Raw genomic sequence first — 20,068 nt, 5'->3', positions numbered from 1 at the left:
TTTCATATAAGAATAGAGATTTCTGGTTTTTCTTTTTAACAAAACACAGAAAAATCATGTCATTCAGGGCCTGCCTACCCGTATGGCAGGAAGGGGCTGAGTCTGCATGTCAACTGCCTGTTCTGGATGGGGTGGGTGTTTTCTCATTGGCCATAGTTCCCACCAGTCTCCCTTCACTCATTTTGGTGACCTCTCTGGCCCCTGGGGGCATTTGAATTTGTCACCCCTGATTCAAATCCTTTATTAGATATGTCCTTTCTAGATAAAGCCGCCATACTAACACATTTTATACATTTGGGGCCTCTTCTCTCCAACTTCCCTCAAGGAAAATTGTTTTTTGTTTTTCGTTAGCTAACTGTAATTCCCTAAATTTCAATACGGGTAAATCCTATAATTTTAGCATCCTATTCCCTAACTTCTGAATCTTGGGGAATCATGAAAACAACAGCTAGGAATTTCAAGAGAGCAGTCTCTAGAGAGGGATCCCGCACTTTCACCCGGCTCTTCGAACTGGAGACCAAACAAAATGGTTTTTCTCACTTTGACCCCAGTGAGGGAGATTTTTGATAACTGAAAGAGAGCTTTTGTTCAGGTGTGTGTCAGGATAAATCAGCTCACCCCGCTGCATGGCCCCTTACTTCTACCAGACTCATCTTCCCTTTCTGCCCCAGGGGAGCCCCCTGCCCTTCCTCCCCCTGTGCATGGGGACCACAGCCCTCAGTGCCTTTGGGTCTCCAGCGCTCTACCCCTTCCTCCAGCCCTCCTCTCAGTCTGGAAAACAGCTTTGCAAGTTAACCTCCGGGGGCATTCACTGGCTCTCCAGCGGGATCCTCAGCCCCACAGGCTGCCAGCATAGGCTCTTTACTCTCCATAATGGGAGAGAAAAATCTGCTTGTTCGGTTGCAACGGTCAAGCAAAGGACGTGCTGAGCTCAGATAGAAATAGCAGCAGGGTCAGGGCAGGGCAAGGCCCCAGCATTTCATTAGCTCAGCCCGCTAAGGGTGATTAAATGCACACAGTGGCCCATGAATGGGGCCATGGAGGGCAGCCACACAGCACAGCACAGAAAAATCATTCTTTGGCCGCTGTCAGCTGGCTGAATGGGACTTAATTATCGGGATAATGAGAACTGATTTTCATTGTTTTAATTTGGGGGAAGGGGTGAGAAAGGAGGAACTTTCTTCCCTCATCTGGGTGAAAGCATGCTAACTATGTCCTCCAACCAGGCCCCACATCATCTAGGCTACTGTTAGCTAAGCCTCCCGCATTTGCTGTTTTTTATGGATGTGATAAGAAAGGATGTTAGGCTTTTCTTCTTTGTTGGTATTTCCTTTAGGCCCTGTAAGCTTGGGCAGGACGTGTCCTCGTAAGAGCATGTCTGTGCTGGCATCTGACCCCAGCAGCTGTACCGAAGTAACATGGACAGAATCCACTGGACAGATCTGTCTGTTCTCTGCCCCTTCCGAGTGCTCCCAGGTCATGAGTGAATCCCATCTTGTTCCTTTTTTGTTGTTTTGTTTTTAATACAAGATCTAGAGAATTCGAACTATCTGCTGAGGTCAAACATAGGAGAAGAATTCTGAGTTCCTTGTGTTCATTTTGAGGCTCTAGTTTCAAGCAGTCCACTGCATACCAGTGTGGGTCATCAGAACTCGTTAAAAGTCAGAAATCCTTGACAATTGAGATAAGCTCTGACCCCACGAACCATGAAGGTCATTAATCCATCTCCCTCTTATTCAGTTTAATTCACCTGCCACTCTCCCAAGATCTCGCTCTTCACAGAGAAATGAGAGGGTTATTTATTCTCCGGCTTCATCACTCTTTTCTCTAAATGACACGCACTATGAGCTGGATGGTCAGACAATACGTATTTGTAAACTTGGGTTTAGCGTGGTTCTAGGTGCTGTTGAAACACATGATACATTCCCCCAACGAAAGTCAGCTGGGGAGACACAAAATGATTCCAGAAGCACACAAGGAGGCCCTCATTGGATGTGAAGCTCTGGCTAACCAGGAGGACGAGGAGGGAGTGGGTTTAGGAGCAGTGAGGGAAGCTTTATGAAGCTGATGGAGGCCTGTGAGGGCTCCAAGTTAAGTAGTATTTCAACCAAGAGCACAGGGTGGAATTGGATGGGGTGTTTGAGAGAAGGAAACAGACATTGTTGGAATGAAGAATCCACATGAGGCATAAGGTTTAAGATTTTGAAGAGTAGGGCCAGATGATGTAGTTGTGAAAAACAGAGCATGCTTTTTGTCCTTCCTAACTCCATCTTTGGCCATAAAAAGTGGTTGTTGTTGCTTTTGTTTTGTTTTTATTTTCATTTTCCCCTCCAAGTGCTTTGAAGAGAAAGGCAGAAAGGAAGAGGGTGTGCTGTCCTTCATGGAGCACAGAGAAGGAAACTCTCTTTGATGTTTTAGGGGTTTTTAGGTTTAGACCTCAAGACCAGTGCTGGTTCCTGCTCAGGGACTGCCTGACCTGTATTTCCCCTGGAATTCCTTATCCTGCCGAATTTAATTTAGCCGCTTCTTTTCTTAAAGACTTGACAGGACATAGGTTAAGTTCTTCAAATCTGGCAACTTGGTCCTTTGTGGCAAGGAACAGGTGGTTAAGGGGAACTGGCTGTAATAGGTAAATGGCCCACCTGGCCCTTCTCCAAGGAGAAACGCCCTAGTCCTTCCCAGAAGCCACACCCTACCTACTACATCCAGAGTCTTGATAGGATGTTACTGCCTCTCAGAATCAATTAATCGTGCCTGTTAGCAGCGGGAATAGCCTCTCTGACTGAAACAGTGGCTATGTCCCTCATGATTAAAGAATCTTTGCCTTGGAAACCCATATAGGTCAGAGAGGAAAGTTGAGTCTGGATGACATGCAGAATTCTTAGGGTATGTTTTCTCATCCCTGAAACCTGCTCTGTGCTTCCATGTCATCCAATTAACTTTGTTCACTGAGAAGCTATATTGTCAGCGTAATCCTTTGTGGCCTTGCTTGGGCTTAACACTGTTCATTTCTGAAAGAACAGAGAGCTGGCAGAGTGGATTTTGTAATTACAGCTCTTAATATTTACACCTTTTGTTTCAAGATCTCCAAGCACTTAAAAATGACCAGAAGTGGCCACTCTGCAATGCCTTTCCCTCTCCAGTCTTGTCTTCCACATGGCAGCCTATGCCATCTTTCTCCAAAACAAACCTAATCCCGTCTCCTCCTCTTTTGGGACCTCGATTGTTTCTCTATTCTCTATAAAAAGTCTCCAAACTTTTTTGATTGAACCCTCTAAGAGTACACAATTTTTGAGTATGTACTCCCAAGACATGTAGTTTTATTGTTACCTTATATACATGTATTATTTTACTAATACGTCGTGTACATTATAAAACATACACAAAGTTAAATTTTTTTAAAGGCTGAAATAAAGATGAAGTGAGCAATAGCTTAAAATATCCTGCTAATTGTGATGGTTTCTTCGTGCTATCATTAGCTAATATCACAAAACACAGTAAATACGTCAGGCAAAGTTCATCATAAATGATGGTGGACGTAAATCCATGTGTCTGATAGTTCTCTTGGAATTTTCTAATTGTTCTGTCTTGACTTCTTGTTGCATCTGAAAGTTTGGTCATTGTTTTTAGCTAGAATATGGCTGAAGAGAACTTGTTCTAAGAAAAGTATCTGTCTACTATTCTTGTTTTTTTATCTATACTTATACTACTAATATTATCTTTGATCTGTTGTTTCTATGCAAGAATATTTTTAGTCCCCTTGTCCATTTTGTTAGGTTAAACTAGATAATATCCATAATCCAATGACCCAAGAACATGTAAACTGCAGTGGTTCATATTTTGTTAAAAGCCAGCAGAAGAGGAAGGACTGAGGTCACCACCATTGACCCATCTGCGCTGTGCAATTCCTAACCTTGCCAAAGAATGCTTCATCTCCTGAACCACCCATGACATGTGGCCATATGCCACGGATGGAGTGACCACCCCAGTCAGTGTGTATATTAAATATTATAAAGCCAATTACTTACTTCTTAGAAGAAAATAAAGTTTAAATCCTAATAATTTCTTCCCGAATCCTAACGAATCATCTTGTGTAAACTCTGGGGTGTACGTTCCATTTGGAGACCAAAAGTCTACAGGATTAATTTTAAACATATTAGCACTGACTTAAAGGGTCCTTCACTGTCCAACTTCAGCCCATCTCTCAAACTCATCTCTCATCTTTCCCTGTCATGTACCACTGAGACTTCCCATTGCTTCTTAAACATGAAATATCCTTTAATAACTCCGCTCCTTTGTACTTGCTGTTCCAACCAACCAGAATGCCCTTCTCCTGTTCTCTACTTGGCTAATTCCTATTCAACTTTGAGGACCCAAGTTACATCTTTGAAAGACCTGATTCCCTTAGACCAGAGGTCAGCAAACTTTTTCTGTAAAAGGCCATAAAAGTTTTGCAGGCCCTACTGTTTCTGTCACAACTACTCAATTCTGCCATTGTAGTGCGAAAGTAGCCATAGACAATACAGACAAACCAATGAGCGTGGCTGTGTTCCAGCAAAACTTTCTTTACAAAAATAGGTGGTGAACTGAATTTGGCCCTAGGGCCGTAGTTTGCTAACCCCTTCCCTAGAGAGATTCTACTGTTCCCCTTCTAGCTTTTTCTCCATAATTGTCTGTTTAAAAGCTCATCTTCCCCAACATACAGAATTCCTTGAAGTAAAAATCTTTTATTCCTCTTCTCTGGAGGCTAGAAGTCTGGGGTCTAGAAGCCATTCAGTAAAGGCATGTCATTCATCTTTAATTTTTATTGAAAAGTAGTTGATTTACAATGTTGTGTTAGTTTCAAATGTATAGCAAAGTGATTCCGTTATAGATAGATAGATATCCTTTTTTAAAATTCTCTTCCATTATAGGTTATTACAAGATATTGAGTATAGTTCCCTGTGCTATACAGTAGGCTTTATTGGTTATCTATTTTACTTTATTTTTTTATTGGAGTATAATTGCTTTACAATGTTGTATTAGTTCCTGCTGTACAATGAAGTGAGTCAGCTACATGTATACATAGATCGCCTCCCTCTTGGACATCCTTCCCCCGCCCCCACCATTCCACCCACCTAGGTTGTCACAGAGCACCGAGCCAAGCTCCCTGTGCTATACAGCAGGTTCCCACTACTATCTATTTTACACATGATAGTGTATTTATGTCAAACCCAATCTCCCAATTTGTCCCACCCTCCCTTTCCCCCCTGTGTCCACATGTCCGTTTTCTATGTCTGCGTCTCTATTGCCTTGCAAATAGGTTCATCTGTACCATTTTTCTTGATTCCACATATATGAGTTAATATATGATATTTGTTTTTCTCTTTCTGACTTACTTCACTCTGTGTGACAGACTATGCGTCCATCCACGTCTCTACAAGTGACCCAATTTCGTTCCTTTTTATGGCTGAGTAATTTTCCACTGTATATATGTGCCACATCTTCTTTACCCATTCATCTGTCATTGGACATTTAGGTTGTTTCCATGTCCTGGCTGTTGTAAATAGTGCTGCAATGAATATTGGGGTACGTGTGTCCTTTTGAATTATGGTTTTCTCAGGGTATATGCCCAGTAGTGGGATTGCTGGGTCATATAGTAGTTCTATTTTTAGTTTTTTAAGGAACCTCCATACTATTCTCCTTAGTGGCTGTATCTATTTACATTCCCACCAACAGTGCAAAAGAGTTCCCTTTTCTCCACACCCTCTCCAGCATTTATTGTTTGTAGATTTTTTTTTTTTTTTTTTTTGCGATACGCGGGCCTCTCACTGTTGTGGCCTCTCCCGTTGGGGAGCACAGGCTCCGGACGCACATTGATGATGGCCATTCTGACCGGTGTGAGGTGATACCTTATTGTAGTTTTGATTTGCATTTCTCTAATGATTAGTGATGTTGAGCATCTTTTCATGTGCCTCTTGGCCATCTGTATGTCTTCTTTGGTGAAATGTCTATTTAGGTCTTCCGGCTATTTTTTAATTGGGTTGTTTGTACTCTTGGTATTGAGCTCCATGTGCTGTTTGTATATTTTGGAGATTAATCCTTTGTCTGTTGCTTCATTTGCAAATATTTTCTCCCTTTCAGAGGGTTGCCTTTTCGTCTTGTTTACGGTTTCCTTGGCTGTGCAAAAGCTTTTAAGTTTCATTAGGTCCCATTTGTTTATTTTTGTTTTTATTTCCATTACTCTAGGAGGTGGGTCAAAAAAGATCTTGCTGTGGTTTATGTCAAAGAGTGTTCTTCCTATGTTTTCCTCTAAGAGTTTTATAGTGTCCAGTCTTACATTTAGGTCTTTAATCCCTTTTGAGTTTATTTTTGTGTATGGTGTTAGGTAGTGTTCTAATTTCATTCTTTTACATGTAGCTGTCCAGTTTTCCCAGCACCACTTATTGAAGAGGCTGTCTTTTCTGCACTGTATATTCTTGACTCCTTTATCAAAGATAAGGTGACCATATGTGCGTGGGTTTATCTCTGGGCTTTCTATCCTGTACCATTGATCTATGTTTCTGATTTTGTGCCAGTACCATATTGTCTTGATTACTGTAGCTTTGCAGTATAGTCTGAAGTCAGGGAGTCCGATTCCTCCAGCTCCATTTTTCTTTCTCAAGATTGCTTTGGCTATTCGGGGTCTATTGTGTTTCCATACAAACTGTAAAATTTTTTGTTCTAATTCTGTGAAGAATGCCATTGGTAGTTTGCTAGGGATTGCACTGAACCTGTAGATTGCTTTGAGTACTATAGTCATTTTCACAATATTGATTCTTCCAATCCAGGAACATGGTATATTTCTCCATCTGTTTATGTCATCTTTGATTTCTTTCAGCAGTATTTTATAGTCTTTTGCCTCCTTAGGTAGGTTTATTCCTAGGTATTTTATTCTTTTTGTTGCAATGGTAAATGGGATTGTTTCCTTAATTTCTCTTTCTGATCTTTCATTGTTGGTGTATAGGAATGCAAGAGATTTCTGTGCATTAATTTTTTTTTTTTTTTTTTTACTATTTATTTGGTTGTGCCAGGTCTTAGTTGCATCAGGCGGGCTCTGTAGTTGCAGCTTACCAGCTCCTTAGTTGCAGCGTGCATGTGGGATCTAGTTCCCTGAACAGGGATTGAACCCGGGCCCCCTGCATTGGGAGTGTGGAGTCTTATCCACTGTGCCACCAGGGAAGTCCCTCTGTGCATTAATTTTGTATTCTGCAACATTACCAAATTCACTGATTAGTTCTAGTAGTTTTCTGGTGGCATCTTTAGGATTTTCTATGTATAGTATCATGTCATCTGCAAACAGTGACAGTTTTACTTCTTCTTTTCCAATTTGTATTCCTTTTATTTCTTTTTCTTCTCTGATTGCCATGGCTAGGACTTCCAAAACTAGGTTGAATAAGAGTGGCGAGAGTGGACATCCTTGTCTTGTTCCTGATCTTAATGGAAATGCTTTCAGTTTTTCACCATTGAGAATGATGTTTGCTATGGGTTTGTCATATATGGCCTTTATAATGTTGAGGTAGTTTCCCTCTATGCCCATTTTCTGGAGAGTTTTTATCATAAAATGGTGTTAAATTTTGTCAAAAGCTTTTTCTGCATCTATTGAGATGATCATATGGTTTTTCTTCTTCAATTTATTAATATGGTGTATCACATGGATTGATTTGCATATATTGAAGAATCCTTGCATTCCTGGGACAAATCCCACTTGATCATGTTGTATGATACTTTTAATGTGTTGTTGGATTCTGTTTGCTAGTATTTTGTTGAAGATTTTTGCATTGGTATTCATCAGTGTTATTCGTCTGTAATTTTCTTTTTTGTGTGATATCTTTATCTGGTTTTGGTATCAGGGTCGTGGTGGCCTCATAGAATGAATTTGGGAGTGTTCCTCCCTCTGCAACTTTTTGGAAGAGTTTGAGAAGGATAGGTGTTAGCTCTTCTCTAAATGTTTGATAGAATTTGCCTGTGAAGCCATCAGTTATCTATTTTATATATAGTAGTATGTATATTTTAATCCCAAACTCCTAATTTATCTCCCCCTTTTTCCCCTTGGGTAACCATAAGTTTGTTTTCTATGTCTGTGAATCTATTTCTGTTTTGTAAATAAGTTCATTTGTATCATTTTTTTTAGATTCCACATATAAGCAATCTCATATAACAATTTGTCTTTCTCTGTCTGGCTTACTTAACTTAGCATGATAATTTCTATGTCCATCCATGTTGCTGCAAATGGCATTATTTTTTCTTTTTAATGGCTGAGTAATATTCCATTGTATATATGTACCACATCTTCTTTGTCCATTCATCTGTCGATGGACATTTAGGCTGCTTCCATGTCTTGGCTATCATAAAAAGTGCTGCTATGAACATTGGGGTGCATATATCATTTTGAATTATGATTTTCTCCAGATGTATACCCAGGAGTGGGACTGAAGGATCATATGGTAGCTCTATTTGTAGTTTTTTAAGGAACATCCATAATGTTCTCCTTAGTGGCTATACCAATAGTAAAAGCATAGTATTGATTATCAAGCACTACCATGATGTTCTTGATAGAAAAATGGAGAAAAATTCTTCCATTGGGTACAAGATTGAATGACTTGCTTCTAAGACTTACCCAAATAAAAGATATATAAAAATCCTAATTAATGAGATTACAGGATTTGGCTTCAGTAGGAACTAGGCTTTCTAACAGGTCAGTGTCCTGCTCATCTGAGCACCCACATTCATATCCCTATCACATTGTTTTCACTCACCACTTCAGTAGAACCTGGAGAAGCACTTCATTTCCAATCACACAGGCACTGCTAAGGCCAAAACCTCCCTATATTTATATGTTGCTTTGTGGTTTGCAAAACATGTAGCACAATTCCCATTTTGTAGATGAGGCAACTGAGGCATGTTAAGGGAGTTGTCCAGTAAATGATATAGCTTGGACTTTGACCCTGGTCTTCTGATTCCCAACCTAGGCTCTTTCATTATACTAGACAGCCTCTCAGGTAGTTAGAACAAAATGACATAGTGCAAAACTAATTCAAAGAATAAGTTAATCCCATTTGAAATTCCAAAGAGACTTGGGACAATGTACGTGAGAACTTCAATGGTATTTTGTGGAGTTGGCCCAATGGAAGTATAGACACCCTGCCAACGTTGCACAAGATACATAAATCTCAAAATCAATTTAACTAAACTTCATTTATATTGGAAACACAAAAATTTAAACTAGAACTTGGCTTGAATGAAGAGATTCACACCAAGCCTGCATCCCTGCTACTCTTGTAAAATGTTTCGTGAACCCCAGCGTTGAAGACCTCACTATCTTGTTTGACTATGAAGGCCGTCTACACATACTTGCTGCCAGTGGAAGGTTAATACTGACTCAGAAGCAAGAGGTCCACTGACTGAATCACCACGACTTACTCCAGTCCTTTGCTCTGTGTTCCTTGGAAACCTCTTGCCTCAGTTTGGGTTTGACCCAACCCACTTAGAAGGAGAGAGAGCAATTTTACAGCCCCGCATGGAGTGACTCCAAGCCAATCGTATCTATTTCCAAATGATCTGACGCAGCAAGTGGATCACATTTCCTTTGGAGGCTTGGCTGGGGACGGTTGAGTTGGCCACATTGAACTAGAGTGAATAAAATAAGTCTGTCAAGAAAAAATCTGAAATGGTCCCTAAGGACGTAAGACTAACGAAATACTCAGGTCAGGGGTGGGGTGCTTTCTGGGGAGATTGAAAAAGAAAGGAGGATGAGGTGACCATGTGTGAAATTCAAATGAATCAACAGTGATTTGAGAAAGCCAGGCAGATTGGCACATGCCCAATACCTTTCTGAGAGCAGGCACCAAGCCTAAAAAAAGTCAGAAAATCTACCTCTTATTTTTATTCTTACTTTTAATCAGATTTTTTCATTGTAATTTTTATGCTTGGTTCCCCGTCCACTTTCCCCCCATCCTGCCAAAGGAGCCAGGGACTCTGAGGTATTTGCTGAAGACCAACAGACCCCTGTGTTCAATTATTCTGGTCTTAGGGAATAACGATTAGGGAGTTCCAAGAATGGGATGTGGGAACAGCAGAGAAGATAGGTTTCATTTAAGGTCCTTGGAAAGAAACAAGTACCCTAGTTGCTAGGATGGAAATGGAGCTGATTCTTCACACATCCTGTGAAGGGATGAACTGAGCCCTAGAACCAACTCACGAGCCAGGGGAGTTTCTGTTCACATGAACACAGGCAACTCTTTGAGCACCAGTCTCCATGGGCATATATCTGCTTCATTGCTCTCCGCTTTGGTTGTGCAAAAATATTTTCAAAGGCAAAGACATAGTGACAAAGGGAGGCTCTTTGAAGCCGTTCCTTGAGCAGGAGGAGGTGTGTGCCTCTGGCCGTCCACTTGGCAATGGCTGTCTTCACACTGCTTCTTTCCATCCAAATATTTTGGCCACTAGAGTTGTTTCAGCAGGTAACGGTCTACAAAGGACAACAATCACTTCCCTTTGCTTCATGCTCTTCACAGTCAATTCCACTGGCATGTTGCAGGCACCCACTGTGTGCCAGGCATTTTTTCAGAATGGAACAAGACCTCCCTCAATGCCTGAGCAGTCTAGCAGGAGAGACAGTCAGCTATTACAAGTACCTGGGGCAGCGACAGTGGAAACACCATGGAGACTCAGGGGAAGGAGCCACTGCAAAGAAGCTTCACCAAAGAGTAGACGTGAGACAGGGGAGAGGGCCTGACTGTAAAGGGAACCCTATCCATCATTCATTCATTCACACGTTGATTCTCCAAGCATTTATTACCCACTTGCTATCTGCCAGGAACAGGGAGTTTGGGATTCAAAGATGAATGGGATGTGCAGTAAAGGGTGGAATGGTTTGGGGAGGGAGGAGGTGGTGCGAGAGGAGGTGGTGCGAGAGGAGCTGAAAAAAGATTGGGCCACATTGGCAAGGGCCTCGGATGCCAAGCTGAGGAGTTGAACTTTGTTCTGTAGGTATTGAGGAGCCTTTGAAGGCCTTCATGTGGGTGGTGGCACACACCCCCACCCCCACCCCCTCTTTTTCCTACCTCAGCCCCTGATTTATCCCTCTCGGAGCACTTACTACAACTTAAAAGTATTTTATTCCTTCATGTGTTTTGTGCTTTTTCCCAGCTGGCTCCCCAACTGGGATGTGAGCCCCATGAGGACAGGGACCCTACTGGTCATATTTACAGTTGTGTGCCCAGTTCCAGGCACAAAGTGGGCCCTCAGCAAATATTTACTGAATCTGATCTATGTTTAGAGAATTGTCTCCTGTTTGTAAAGTGGAGGGAGAGCCAAGGCTGGGAGATCCCATAGGAGGGATTGTAGTAGCAGAGAGATGCTAAGAGCCTAACAGTGGCACAAATGGAAGGGAGAGAGATTTAAAGGACTCATCAGGGGCTTCCCTGGTGGCGCAGTGGTTGAGAGTCTGCCTGCCGATGCAGGGGACACAGGTTCGTGCCCCGGTCCGGGAAGATCCCACATGCCACGGAGCGGCTGGGTCCGTGAGCCATGGCCGCTGAGCCTGCGCGTCCGGAGCGTGTGCTCCGCAACGGGAGAGGCCACAGCAGTGAGAGGCCCGCGTACCGCAAAAAAAAAAAAAAAAAAAAAAGGACTCATCAGAGTTAACACTGACAGACCTTGATGTGGGAGAGGGAGGGGTCAGAGGTGACTCTAAGGTTTCCATTGGGATGTCTGAGTGGCTGGTGATCTCATTGACTGAGAGAGAAAGGATAGGGGAGGGACTCATGTAGGGGCTTGTGGTGGGAAGCAGGAGAGCGTAGATAATGAAATCAGTTTTGGACATGTGTGATTTGAGACAACTGTAGAATGTCCTACTGGAGATGTTCGGCAGACAGTTGGAAATATATGCGGGCAATTCAGGAGGTGACTGGGGCTGAGGTCACAGGTTTTCAGTGATAAATGAAGCCAGCAGAGAGTAAGGGCACTCAAAGAGGGCGGAGTTCGAAAAGAAGGCAGAAGCCCAAACCTGGAAGAAACATAATTAAGGGAGGCTGGGAGGGGGGAGCCCGTGGAGGGGACAGAAGCCAAGGTCTAAGAGTTAGGAGGAGAAGGGAGGAGGGACTCCTGGCCACTGGAGAAATATGGGTCCTCCTAGGACAGAGCCAAGGGAGTGGGAGCTGCCATCTTGGGTGACTAACTCTGCCCATTTCTTCCCATGTTAATGGTGAAGTGGGAGTTCTTAGCAATTCTGGGCCACTGAGAAGACTAGAAACACATCCGTGTAGTTTATCAGTATTTTCTCATTCTGACAGACCCTGAGGGCAGGGCCAGATTTAGACATGCACTGCATCGTGTGCCTATTCGAGGATGTCCTCCACTTGGAAATATTTTTGAGTGGGCAGCTACGACTCCAACACCAGCACGCCCTGCCTCTTATCACCTCCTACCAAGAATGGCTCATGGGGACTAGACCGTTGCCTAACGAATGGCCCTACTTTGGGGTCCGGTTCAGGGTCTAGCAGGGTGATTGTAGACAGCAGCTGGTTCCACTTCTCTTGGGGAGACGTTTTCCCCTGGGAGCTGGTTCACACGTTAGTGCTGATCTCAACCTCCCCTCGGTGTTGACCTTCTTTTCTCAGCATCCTCTGCCACATCCCACCCTGTTTCTATAGACCCTCATTCTGCCTGCCTTCCTTCCAACCACCATGTACTGGCTTCCACTTCCTGCCTGCCAGTACAGGTCAGTGTTTTCCACACTTATTCTAGTCACTGAAAATGTTGTGGAAAAGGAATGAAAACCTAAAGAGAAGCCCAGGACACAAAGCGGACCAAAGTGGGGTTGCTCTGGCTCCAGGGAGGAGTGTAGGGATCCAGGAGTCCCGCTCACTCAGAGCCCTAGAGCACCAGGGAATCTTCTGTGAGCCCCGGGGTGGGAGAATCAGCACGGGTCTCCAAGTCTGTGGACCTCAGTTCCTTAGCTCATCTCTTTCCCTGGTCCTCCTGGCTCTGAAGTTCTCTGAGGAAGCATCTGCAGGTCATGAGTCTCCACTCTCTACCTGGGCATTTTCCCTTCCAGGGAAAGAACAGGCCAGGCTGGGACAAAGTGTTGGAACACCCTGACTTAGAACACACTCATATCATTCCCTTCTTGGGGTCTCTCCCAGAGCTCCATCGCCAAGACTTTCAGGAACTTTTTATGAATAGAGTTATTTAGTCTGTGTGGTTGACCAGAGCTTCCCTGGAAAAGGCTGCTTGGGGGAAGGGGGTTCACAGACATGGGTGTCCCACTGTAAGAGTTCAAAACAAGAGTCCAGTGGAGGACCCCGCCCCCCCCCCACAGTTTCCTCTTAGGGAGGGAAGCAGAAGGACGAGAGGGAGAAGCTTTGTAAAGTTAGCATCATATTCTATCTATCTATTAACTATCTGCCTATCTATCTATCTACCTACCTATCCATCTGTATCAATATCTATCTATCTCTAACTCTCCCTCTCTCCCTCTCTCTGTCTCTCTCTTTGTTAATTGCTCCATCTCTCTCTTTTTCTAGCAGACTGACATTGCTGGGGCTTCCTTGTTCCTCTACCACCTCCCTTTAGAGCTGGGTGAATCCTGTCCATCACCCTGCCTGGGACCTCCCCGCTCGCCCCCTATGGCTCACTCACCCTGGTGCCCAGCCCAGCCCAGCCCAGCCCCGCTGCATACTTCCACTCAGCTCGTGTGTCACGGCTATTCATCTTGTTTAGTGCTCAGCTTGGCTGCAGATGCTGTAAAATGGTAATTTTAGACTGGCTGATGGGAAAGGGTTGTGGGCTGGCATGGGGAGGGGCAGGGAGGAGAGTTTGGTTTACTCTATTGGAGCTGGTTCCTAGCTGGCCCTGCCACTCTCCGTGCGCCATTCTTCTCCAAGCTATGGCCCCATCGGGCCCCCCTCTCCTTGTGTTCAGTACTGACTTCTCTGAGCCTGGGAAGGAATGAGAGGAAGCGAGGGGATGAGTCTGGGTTCTGAGCCTAGCCTGTAGAATTGCAGGTTAGCACGGGCGGGCCAAAAGTGCAGCCAGTGAACAGTGATGCGTTGGCAGGGCCGGGACAATGCCAAGGGTGAGCGGCCCCAGGATTAGCCCCCCGTCCAGGACCGTGTTCGGGGGCACACTGGAGATGAAGTGGGGGCCGCCGGAGGCCTCTGACCCCTCCTGGGCTCCCTCCCTTTTCTGCTCTTTCCCTCCTGACCTCCCCCTGTGGGGGGCTGTCACTCCCAAGGGCCTTAGGCTAGGCTCCCAGGGTTGTCAGCGAATCCCTCCTCCCACCCCTTTCGTGCTTAAAGGCGTAATTTGCATTTGATTACAGGACCCCTGAACAGTCCTTTGGAGGATTCAAATCCCCAGGGAGTGACTGGGAGGGTGACACTTCAGGGTGGGAGCTGAGAGAGCTTTGAGCCCAGGGCCGGGTAGGGTCCTTCAAAAGCCATCAGATATGCTTCCAGCCATCCGTCCCACCACCTCAGCAGGACAATGCTAATTCCCAGGCTCTGAGTCTGACTTGGAACAGTCCCAGTTTTTGAGCCGCTGTGTCTAGAAGTCACAGAATGTTCGGCCCAGGAACCAACTCAGATTTCTTTGAGCCTAACTCCCCATTTGACCGAGAAGAAGTGACCTGAGCCGGATCACGGGGCCCGGTAGCCACGTGCTCGTTAGCCTATGTCTGCTGCTTCGTCCGTGCCCCGGATACATTTTTACAGAAGGTTCTAGAAGAAGGAAAGAAGGGTCTGATAGGTATTTCTTTGTTACTGAGGGAACCACAATCCTACCGCAGTCCCTGCTGATAGATGCTGAGCTGTTCCTTGGTCATCCCTGGGGAGAGGAAACCTGTTGTCTACGAGAAGGCAGCCTGTGAGAACGTTGGTCAGCTCTGACTGCTGTCAGTAACACTGCCACTGCAAGCTGTCCTGCATCTGTTTCACAGGGTGCGGTGGGACCTAGGAGAAGAATTAGGCGGGGGTCTCTGAAGGGGGACATAGGCTGTCCTGCTTCAGGAAAAGAACTAGTGGGACTCAGATGTCTTCTGATGGTGCACCAGGAAGAGACCCTCTCAGCTCTGTTCAGTGGGCCCTGCTCCCTTCCTGTGTATACACTACAGACAGACACTCCCTTCTAGCCTGCAGGTGGTCCGACTACCACATACTTGCATTTGTTTACTTTGCCTCTTGGAAATATGGACACAAGGGCATTTTACTCACTTCAGAGCAAGGGGTCCTTTCCTGGAAGACTGTTAAGGGGCGTGATCCCCACCGACAGTTGTACCGCAGTTATGGGGCCAGGGTGGTAAGTTATTATTCATGGAATCTTTCATGCTAAAGATGCACCGCCATGAAACGACACTGGTTTGGACTAATTCGGGTTACGGTCTAGAGAGCCTCAGGCATCACACATCCCCAGCCAAATAGTCTCATTACTCTCCATCCTGTCGAATAAATCAGAATCACAGCTAAGAAAAATCTTCCCTAAGAGAGGTGTGGCCTGCTCTACTCTGAAAAGTAGATGGGCCTCGTGTATAAACAGCATTTTGCCTATTGGACTGTAAATGGTGTTGGAGTGCTTGGAAACAGTTGGTTCTTTTAGTGTATTACCTGTTTCCCCCTGAAAAAAATTGTTTCACAGGATTTGCTAAGTGCACTCTTCCTTTGTATGCAGTATGGAATTTTACATCAGCCAGCCCTGATGGGTCAAAACTCTGGAAGCTTTGCTACACCCCAGCCATCAACCCTAGCAGTGATCTGTGTTCTAGAGAGGTGGCGACAAAGGGGGGCTAAGTACAGGCTTTCCGGAGAGATCTGAAAATAACAGTACATTAGCAAAAGAAAGAGTTGCTTCCAGATTTTCAAAAATAGTTAAGGAGAAGGCATTTGTAACCACAAGGTCTGGTCAGTAGAGAACACGGACATGCTAGTGGAGGGTATTGGAAGGAGAGCCGGGGAAGCATGGAGGTGGGAGGAGACAAGAGTTTAAAATTGTTTTCCTTCTATAAAATTCCCATCATCCCCCAGGCAGTCAGTTTTGACAGCATCCCTCACCACCTCCCAAATTTCCTCCGTCCAGAGTCCTGGTAAAGAAAGCACCCCTCGCAGGGCTCCCACCCATTACCCATTCCCGGGCCCCACACGGGGCCTCCCCGTAAGTCTGCTGCCTCGTCTCCACTTCTGCTCCATCCCTTGCACACTGACCCCTGATGGCTGCTCCTACATGTCGCTTCCTTGCTTCCACTATCCCGCCAACAAGTGAGATACTCCACCATGCTCTGGCCCGGCAGTCAGCTCCCCCATGCCCTGGCTCCAGGGGACCCTTCCCGTCGTGTGCCTTGTCCCTCATGTGTATGAGGCCAAAGAAACGTATTTACCACCCATGGAGTACTCAGAGCGGGTCTAGCATGTGGTAAGCACTCAGTTGTTACTGTGATTTTATAAGGTCTCCTTTGCTTGGGCTTCACCTCCCCTTCTCCCTCCGTCTGGATGGACTCTACCCCACCCCCTTCACGAGAAATGCCCTCCTCTGGTCTCCTGTAACTGTCTGATGTGGGTCACATTCTTATATCTGACTGGCTCACAATATTTACGTCCAGGGTTTCTCTCTCTTTCCGGAATGAAAACACCTCTGGGTCAAGGACTTTCTCTCACACCTATTTATAAGTCCTCAGCACTTAGCACAGTGTGCTGTACACAGTAGGTGCTTATGTTAGACTGTGACATCCTTACTAATAATGATCACTCTACTTTATTAAGCATTCCCCGTGTGCAAGGTGCCGGGGACTTCTGCTGGGATTAACCTTCATAGCACGCCAATGAGTGTTCCCATTAGTTCTGTTTTACGGCGTAGGAAAGTGAGGTTCAGACGATGTTTACTTGCCTGAAGTCGTAGGTAGTGAATGATAGGGCTGCAATTTGAACCCAGGTTTGTCCACTCTTGAACTTGAACTCATAAGGGCTCTGTTATACCCTTATGAAGACAGAGACTGTGTCTTTCCCTAAGACAGCATTGCACATTGGCAACCCGAGGGCCAAATCTGGCCCACAGATGTGTTTTGTTTGGCCCATGCAGTGTTTTTTAAAAATCAGGAAATTTTACATCACCATCTACATCTCTGGCTTTGTCGGAAAATCTGGGCGATCCAGTAACCCTGAATCTCAGCATGGTGATGCTGGGCTGCCGCCAGGAAGCAACTGTCCCTTCCTTTCTCTCCATCCCTCCCAGACATGGTCTGCATCAACTGTCCAGTTCCGTTCTTCTCCCCCAGAGTGTTGGCACTAGGAGTAGGTCAGTTCTTGGTAACACAGGACTGTCTACATATTGTAGACTGTTCAGCAACCCTGGGCCTCACCCAGTAAGTCAGTAGCGCCTTTGGCATTTTGGCACTCAAAAAAACATTCAATCGTTTTGGCACTCGAAATCATTTTGGCACTCAAAAAAACACCCCCCAGACGATTCCAAAGCCTCTGGTAAGGGTGCCACACAATCCCATGTTGAGAACCCCTGGCAGACAACCCCTTGCACCACCAGGGCTGGCACACAGTAGGGCCTCACAGAAATAGATTAAGGAGACTTAGAATGAGATAGCCGTAACCAAATGTTTCCACATGTTAAAAGTTCCCATGAAAACAGAGGCGAAAAATGAAGTAATCAAAGTATTTAAAAAAATAAATTATCTGGAGCAAATTCAGTGCATTCCCCTAAACACCTGTCCCACCGTGGAAAAAAAAAAAAATTAGTAATAACACATTCCCGTTGAGGCCTTTCCATTCTGCACGCCTCGGTTCCCACTGTAATGTTAATTGGTTATGGTTTTCTTTGCTTCTAGTCCTTACATGTAACAAGAGTTACTGTGCAGCTGTCAACCAGACACCACCCAGGAAAGGCTGCATTTAAAGGGCAAGAAGCAGAACTGAATCACAGGCAGTTTTTCTTCAGAGAAACATTGTTAATAATATTTTTGCCTTTTGTTCTAATTATAAAAATACTGTTGCTCACAGTAGAAATTTCAGAATAAAGTACTAAAAGCAAAAAAATCACTCATAATCTCATCACCTGGAGATAATCAGTTTCTATTTTTGTGTATTTCCTTCCAGTCTTTTTTTCTCCAATGCACATATTTGTGTCTGTTGTTACTAAAAAAAAAAAAAAAATTTTTTTTTAGCTCTTTGAAAAATTGGGCTCTTACTGCTTATAAAGTTTTTCTTGCCATCTCATGGCTGTACCCGTAATCAGTTTAAACAATTCCCTATTGCTGGACAGAGAGCTGCTTCCCAGTTTTTGCTGTTATAAGCAACACAACAATCAACTTCCTCATTCATAAATTCTTTCGGTTCACTCTGATTGCTTTTATAGAAAGTGTGATGTGCTCACCAGCACAGAAAGACATTATCCCCTCCACCGGGAGATGGTGTTGGCCCTGGATCTAGAAAAGAAGGGTAAAGAGTAGACTGAGGCGTGGAAAGGAATGTTCAGGCAGGGAGAAGCCCACATTGTTGAACTTGCACCTCCTAGTGTGGCCAAAGCCAGGCCATCTGCCGGCAACGAGGGGAGTAGATGTGGGGCTGGGGACTTGGGTTTGGAGCTGTCACTGCAGGAAGCAAACAAGGGCTTTTAACCAAAGGATGAAAACTGTTCGGCAGCACTGAGAGCCCAGTTGAGGTCACACCATGGGATTGAGTAATACAGGCCATTGGCACAGACACGCAACTCCAGTGAGGCTGGGAGACAGAAGCTAAGGTGGGGTGTGGGTGAGGGTGGGGATCGTAGGATTATCTCAGGTCTGGGAAATGGACTGACAGGTCAGCCAGAGAGCCTCACGAAGTCTCTTCCCACCCCAATAATAAGTAAAAATAGGCTTTACAACTTAGCAAACAGAACTAAGAAATTATATTTGCCTGTTAAAATGGCTTTACAGACCCAATGTGAGCTGAACAGAGCCCCTGAGTTGCTTTATGGTATAATAATAACAACAGTGAAGAATTTCTACAGAACACCTCCGTTTACATAGTGCTTTATACACTATAGTGGCACAGTCTCTTGGGGTGAACGTTATTAAGTATACGCCCATTTTACAGAAGGCTCAGAGAGTGTGATTTGTGTAAACAGACAGGTGGCAGCAGTGGAGTTGGGCTCGAGACCAGCACGAAGGACAGAGTGGTGATCAATCGTCCATTCTTCTGCCCTTGCGAGATGACTTTTGCTGGAAAACAAATGTATCCTGAGCCTATGACTTTGACCTCCTTAGCAAGATGAGTTAACCAGGTGAGCTACCAGGAAAAGCTAGTTGTCTCCATGTTTAGAGAGTGGACTTGGCAGGTAGTATTCTACCTGCCAAACTGGTTTCCTCCCTGTGCCTTGAACAGACCAGGCAGGTCCCTGCCACAGGATCACACCTTCTCCTCTGCAGGTGGATCCTACACCTGTACTCTTCTCCCCCAGGTGTTGCCGGGGCTCACTCCCTGGCCGCTTCAAGTCTTGCTTAGATATCACCTTCTCAGTGGTGCCTTCCCTGACCAACTTGTTTTCATTGTGCCTCTCCCACCACCAGCTCCCAGCGCTGGTACTTCCTGTCTCCTCCCCAGCTTTATTTTTCTCCATAGCATTGATCACCTTCTAGTATCTTATACATGCTACTCATCTTCTTGTTTATTGTTTGTTTTCTCTACTAGAATGTAAATGTGATGAGGACAGGATTTTTGTCTGTTTTTCTCCCTGATGTTTCCTCAAGTCTAGACCATGCCTGGAACATAGTAGGTGCTCAAAAAGGAATGGTTGAATGAGTAGCAGTAAAGGTATTAGAATAAATAAAGACTTCTTAAGAGCACTAGCATGGTGTCGAGCTCATAAGAGGGAATCCGTATGTGTTAGGTCCCTTTCTCTCCTTCCCTTCTCCTCTGTTAAATGCTATGTGCTCAGCACAGTCATCTCTTAAAATTAAAATATTTCTGGAAGGGATAACACATTAAGCCTTGACATCCAGTCCACGCAGCAGACGTTGCTGGGGGAAACAACCCACAGTGGCCCTCAAGAGAAGTGGATGAGTCGTACC

The 20,068-nt window shown here is 44.9% G+C and overlaps 1 protein-coding gene across 3 annotated transcripts in view; it reads left to right on the top strand.

Annotated features, from left to right (window-relative positions):
- Positions 1 to 19,254, top strand: part of RAD51B (RAD51 paralog B) — a 687,571-nt gene extending 668,317 nt beyond the window's left edge. For all 3 annotated transcript variants that reach the window (XM_079913113.1, XM_079913114.1, XM_079913115.1), the window contains one exon: positions 19,126 to 19,254. In XM_079913113.1, the coding sequence (XP_079769239.1) occupies positions 19,126 to 19,241 (116 nt within the window). In that variant the 3' untranslated portion in view covers positions 19,242 to 19,254. The remainder of the gene's footprint in view (positions 1 to 19,125) is intronic.
- Positions 19,255 to 20,068: the final 814 nt, after the last annotated feature.

This window comes from Stenella coeruleoalba (assembly GCF_951394435.1).
Source record: "Stenella coeruleoalba genome assembly, chromosome: 2".
In the NCBI taxonomy this organism is placed as follows: Eukaryota; Metazoa; Chordata; class Mammalia; order Artiodactyla; family Delphinidae; genus Stenella; species Stenella coeruleoalba.
Note: the sequence above shows the minus strand (reverse complement) of the source record. Positions and strands in the feature narration are given on the sequence as shown.